This window comes from Triticum dicoccoides, chromosome 5B, assembly GCF_002162155.2.
Source record: "Triticum dicoccoides isolate Atlit2015 ecotype Zavitan chromosome 5B, WEW_v2.0, whole genome shotgun sequence".
Classification (NCBI taxonomy): domain Eukaryota; kingdom Viridiplantae; phylum Streptophyta; class Magnoliopsida; order Poales; family Poaceae; genus Triticum; species Triticum dicoccoides.
The window spans coordinates 704,160,952-704,167,308 of record NC_041389.1 but is presented as its reverse complement, the minus strand read 5'-3'; the positions used below and the strand labels follow the sequence as shown (position 1 = coordinate 704,167,308).

The window sequence follows — 6,357 nt, the reverse complement described above, 5'->3', positions numbered from 1 at the left end:
TATTAAAGGGGATAACATGGGCTTCTGCACCCTGCGTTCCACATACACAGGACAAGATAGATAGTTGTCTTTTATGTTTATATTTCTTAAATTGATTTGTAAGGTCTTCTGAATTCCTCCAGTATCCAATCAGACCTGCAATATTCATATTGAACTGTTCAATAGTAGTTCCAAAATTATCACCACATACACACACACACACACGTACACGTACACACATACATACATGTACTGCACATGATGCCAGTTATTGTTACTCCTAGTTGGCATCATTATTTATTGACTAATTTTTGTTTACTTCCAACACACATACTACTTATTCGCCAAGTAATTAATCAACAACTTATGCAGTGGCGGTGATGATGACTAATTAAGCACTAATGGTTCGACCACCGTCGACGCAGATGACCTGGCCGGTGATGAAGGAAGCCGCCGGCATGCACAGAAATGCCACCGCGGAGGCGATCTCGGCTGGCTTGCCACTCCGCCGCAACGGGGTTTTGGAGTGCTCCTGTTCCATGTACTCCGTATCCATCTGCCAAATATATCCAAAAATAATACCCGTGATGTCGAAATCCTTGTTCCTCGTGCAAAGTGAACTCGTCATTTCAGCATAGAAAAGTGAACTTATTACTACCCTGGAAAAAAAAGGTGAACTTATTACTCCCTCCGTCCCAAAATTCTTGTCTTAAATTTGTCTACATACGGATGTATCTAATACTAAGACATGACTTGATACATCCATATTTAGACAAATGTAAGACAAAAATTTTGAGACGGAGGGAGTACTTTGTTTTTAGGATAAAGTGAACTTACTATCTTACTAAAAACTTTTTGTGATAACATCTCACTGAAAACTTACCAAGCCTGGTTAAAAATTAGTGAGGTGCTTGTTTATAAACAAGAAAACATTTGCTACTCCATTAATTAGGTTACACAAGTACTCTATGCTTACATCTTTAATCATATCGGTTGTGATAAATCCTGGGGCAACACCGTTCACACGGATCTTGTCAGGGGCCCACTCGGTGGCCAAACTCCTGGTCAGTTGGTTCATAGCACCTACATACATGATGTAATAATTATTTGAAACTTGAAGCTGATATAGTTTCACAAAATTTGACTTAAACTAAAACTAATGTGAGATTCATCTTGAAATGGACAATGGAGTGAGCACGTACTTTTTGTGATAGCGTAGATTGCGGAGCCTACGAAGCCAATTGAGCCTCCAATGGAGGACACGTTGATGATGCTGCCTCCTCCGGCGTGTACGAGAAGAGGGCGCGCGAGTTGGCAGAGATGGAAGCTCGACTCCAGGTTGGTAGCCATCACCTTGGAGTACTCCTCCGCCGTGCACTCCGCGGTGGGCTTCACCAGCAGTTGCCCCGCGTTGTTCACCTACAGTACATGCATATACATACTCCCGATCGCTAGGCGCTAGCAATTCAGAAGACACACATGATCCACAGTTTACAGACACATATAGAACTCACTAGTATGTCGAGCTTGCCGTTGAAGGTCTGCCGGACGGTGTCCATGAGCCTCTCCCTGTCGGCGCGCACGGAGACGTCGCAGGCGGAGACGGTGACATGCAGGCCCTTCTCCTCCCACCGCCGTCGGCACTCCTCCAGCTCCGCCGCGTTCCGGGAGCAGGCGTGCACCCTCGCACCGAACCCGGCGAGCTCCTCCACGATGGCGTACCCGATCCCTTTGCTGCCGCCGGTGACGAGCGCCGTGGCGCCGGCCAGGGTCCACCTCTCCTCCCTGCTCCCGCCCTCAGCCGCCATGTCGACCACTATGCAGAGAGATGTCACCGTATTTGTTTCCTAATCCTAAGACCATTTTGGCACTAGTTGGTTGACGTTTATAGCCAAGAAGGCACGCGCAAAAGACAACAGCGACGCTGATAACGTTGAACGGCCGCCTCACTGACTTCCAAAGTTCCGAGTGCGGCCTCACGTGGCTTCCTGAGTAGAGACATAAGCGGGAAAAATATCTTGGTCAGAGGTCGTGCCACGCGCCGGGAGCGCGAGCAGCATGCCCTTTTGCGTGGCGTGGCGTGGCCAGAGCGCGTGCACGCCACGATAGGAGAGCGCCTGCGTGATACCACTGCGGCGCGGCCATCCCCTGCGTGACTCCCATGCTGCGCGTCTGGTCTACCTGCCGGAGCCTTATCCCCGTTGCGCCGCCACTATTAGACCTTGCCGCGGGCCCGCTCAGCCACCAGGCCGAAGCCATGCGCCGCCGCCAGCTCAGCCCGAGCACTTCTCGGCACCGCCACCTCGACCAGGTGCACATGCCGCTCGAGTTGAGCCGCCTCCGTCAGCCTTATCAGTTCATCGTGGCCAATCCTAGGCACATTCGTCTCCGGGTGTTTCCGAGCCGCCCCTCCCTCGAATGCCCTCTTTCCCTAAGCTAGCTATAAGCTAAGACAGCTAAGACAGCTAAGATCAATGTACTCCCTTCTGTTCTTTTAAAGTTTATCTGTAAAGTATCTCTACTTTGACTAAACTTATAAAAAAATCATCAACATTCACAATGTCAAATCAATAATATTAAATCCATTATAAAATGTAGTTTAATAGTATATATATTTGGTATTGTAGATATTGATATTTTTTAATATCAATTTGGTCAAACTTTGCAAAGTTTAACTTCACACAAATCTAATACATAAAGTAAAAATGACAGGAGGGAGTACTGACTAGTTTTGCAGGAAGAATACTTTAGCACCTTCAAGGATTGAAATGCCATTTTCAATTTTTGAGAAGGTGTTTCTTAATGGTTTTTGCTACCCCCTCCAATCCAAATTAATTTACATTCTCAAAGATATTTCTAAGCAGTGTACAGATAATATTTGTGAAACATTCTCAAATTCTTACCGCAGTCTCTAGATGTCATATGAGGGCAGCATGCCCAGTTTCATATTTTTTAGACTTTGTTTTCATCTTTTGGAATTAAAAGATAATAATAAGTCCATGTTCTGAGTCGAGTCTTGACACCCTCATGTTTGTTATTCATTGTATAAAGTCTAAACATAAACTCAAAAACACAAATGTAATTTTCAACCTAATTTTACCAACTTTTTCATGCACATGCAGTTCACAATTTTATTATATTCACTAAATGACTAGAAATGCATTTAATTGTAGCTAACGAATCCCTCAAAAATGTCATTTTTTAGGAAATTTAACTCAGTTGTCCATATACACACGTCCCAATGAACGCACACATACACACCATACTCCTATGAGCACCTCCGAGATACTGAGCTGAAACAACAACTCACAAAGTCACCACATGTGCATTCTTAGTCGACGGGAGTGTCTCCTTCCACTAAATGAACAACCCCTGAAAGCCTAAATAATGTCTAAAACATACTAGCACCAGTGCATAGTCTCGGACTTGAACCCCGATGGGGTGTTTTCACCACAAGAATCCTAATCATCTCAGTTATGCTCAGTTTGCAAAATGACAAATTTCGACTAAGATCATGTAGTAGCGTATCTTGAGTGTAGAAGATCATTAAAGGCCAATGGATGAAACAACGGTCGTATCGCCTTCAAACCTGATTCTTGGTGCCTCTCTAAACCATGTTTCTTCCTCGAAGATGATTTAATTTCTAGGTAGTGTACGTCACAAATTCAATAATACCTTCTCAAATTTTTACCACCGTCTCTAGATGTCATATGAGGGCACCATGCCAGGTTTCATGTTTATAGGACTTTGTTCGCACTTTTAGAAATTAAAGAATCAATAAACTCCATGTTCGGGATAAAGTCTTGGCACCCTCATGTTTGATACTTATTTATTTTTCTTGTATGAGGCTTAAACATAGACTCAAGAACACAAATATGATTTTGCAATCTAATTTTGCCAAATTTTACATGCACCTGCACCCTTTTTTTTTTAGATTAGCCAGCTGCTAGCCTTGTTGATTATTTTTTCTCGATCTTTTTAATGCATGCATGACCTTGGAGGATGTTTGAGTGCAGCACCGGGATTTAGTGTATGTTAAAAACACCTGATGCTAGCTTCATCTTAAACTAGCTAGCTTGTAACAACATTCGCTAAAAAAAGGGTAGCTTGTAACAGCAGTGCTGGTCAGAAGACAAACAAACGACAAATGATCTTGAACTTTCGAGTACAATGCGATCAATGCTGCTACATATGCATCAACATAAAATGATCGAAAAATACACACTGCTACCTCAACACACTAGCTAGTTAAACTTTATGTCCGAATATACATGAGTAGTGCAAACGAGCAACTAGTAGCTAATGAAGCCCTAGAAGGCTTGTACGGGACGCACTGCTGCGTTCCGCGAGCAAAAGAAGGTCGGCATTGGAAGCATGCTCGGATCAGGCAAGGCGAGGAAGCTCGGGCCAGAGAACATGGGGCCTATGCGCGGTGCTGTCGGTTTCAGAACCATCGCCGTTTTGTCGTCCTCCTGGTCCTCCTTGTCGCCCGTCCAGCTCACAGCGGCAGCTTGTGCCGGGCAAGCCTTCTTACGCGTGTCCCAGCGATCTGTGGAGGTCGCGCGGCTGGGCGACAGCCGCTTGTTGCTATCCCACCTCCCGTCGGGGCTCGTGCAGCTTCGCTGGCTTGACGACGACGTGCGGCTGCTGCCGGAGAACTGCTTGTTTATGTCCCAACGGTCGCAGGATGAAGCTCGGCCGGGACTTGAGCTGCTGCAGCACGACGAGGCTGGGGTCTTGGACTTCTTGTCCTTCTTGTGCGCGTCCCACCTCTCGACGGAGTCGGCGCGGCCGGGCTTGGGGTTGGGCTTGGAGGCGAAGGAAGCCGGCAGGATGATGAGGCAGGGCTTGGTGGGCGGGATCGGGAGAAGACCCGGGAGAAGGGACGCGGCGGCTTTGGCCATTGCTCGCTCAACAGAATACATCGTTGATCTCTCTTGATCCAAGAAAGACCAAGCGCTTTGACTTTGAGAGAGGAGGCGCCTTGGCCGGAGAAGGAAGAGACGATCGATCTGATGGTATGGAGTTGGGTGGGTGCGTGCGTATATATAAACAACATCTCCCGCAGTGACGTACGGACTCCATTTCGAATTAGGGGCGGGCCAAGACCGTCTTCGACTGCCAGTCGGCCGCGTAGGAGACTACATTTCGGATTAGGAGTGCGCTAGCAAGCTAGATGAATGAGATGCCGTACGTACGTATGAACCGACAATCCGGCCGGCAGCGGGGTTGAATTGACAGGTACGTCTTTTCTTTTCTGAATCAATCAATAATTTCATCGACAATGCCCGCGGTCGGCGACACGTACGTCTCTTCACATCGAAGACGCCGGCGACGTCCCCTTCGCCAAGGTGTGCGAGGAGGAGCGCAAGCAGGTGGACAAGAATGGATCGCACACGACACAACCACGGTGGGCCGCGAAACGAACTTCGTGGGTGTGAGGCGAGCTCGGGTAAGCTGGCGATGGCGAGCTGCGCCAAAGGAGGAAGAGGAAAGAGGTGGGCTACGACAGGTTCAGCACCACGGGCACTGTCTAGAGGTGGGTGCGTCGGTGGCCAAAGGGACTTCGTCGACCGCAGGGGTGGCGGCGGTGGGCGCAGGCGCGGATTGACGCTCGTTCCGATGACAAGCGGCCTAGACCGGTGGCCTACTGGCGCGTGCGGGTGGAGAGGGGGTTGGCGCCGACGATACCCTTCAGCCTCAGGATTAGGCTCGTCTTCATCTGCCCCGCAAGTCAGGCTGCGGCTCGCCGCGTTCAGGGCCGGCTTTGGACCAGTGCGAGAGGTGCGACGGCCCGGGGCCGAGACTAAAAGGGGGCCCATAGTATATATGCAGTATATATATTACGGGGTAGTGGAAAAAAAAGAATGACTAACGTCCAGCCCAGGTAGTTCTGAGCCCACCCAGCAAGCAGCACGCAACCACCACTGGGGCCTGCCCAACCAAGCCCGGGCAACGCACGTTGCCTTGTCGTTCTCCTGGATTCCAGGGAGACGCACCGACACAGGAGCACGGAGACGCATCGACACAGCAGCACGTCGCCTGACGCCGACACCAGCGCACCACACCGAACCTGGAGCTGAGTTTGGGGATCAAATCGGCAAGAATTCGGGGAAGAGATCAACTGACCAAGTTAAGAAAAACATTACTGGAATTGTAGAGAACTTCTACCGATGACGCCAAGACTAAGAGCGACGCAAAATCTTTGGCTAGGGCACTTGAGAAATTTGAATTTTTACTTGGCATGGTCATTTGGCATGACATTTTGTTCACTGTAAACATGGTGAGTAAGAAGTTGCAGTCTAAGTTTGTGTGCATTGATGTTACTCTTAAACAAATTGAAGGTGCCATCTCATATTTTAAGAAGTATAGAAATGA

The 6,357-nt window shown here is 48.1% G+C and overlaps 1 protein-coding gene across 1 annotated transcript; it reads right to left on the bottom strand.

Moving 5' to 3' along the window:
• Positions 1-370: 370 nt before the first annotated feature.
• On the bottom strand, positions 371-1,787 carry LOC119306754 (noroxomaritidine/norcraugsodine reductase-like). Its single transcript, XM_037582889.1, has 4 exons — positions 1,494-1,787; positions 1,182-1,398; positions 956-1,062; positions 371-535 (listed from the first exon to the last, which is right to left on the bottom strand). The coding sequence occupies exons 1-4, from the start codon at positions 1,785-1,787 to the stop codon at positions 371-373; spliced, it is 783 nt and encodes a 260-aa protein (XP_037438786.1).
• Between the last annotated feature and the right edge of the window lie 4,570 nt (positions 1,788-6,357).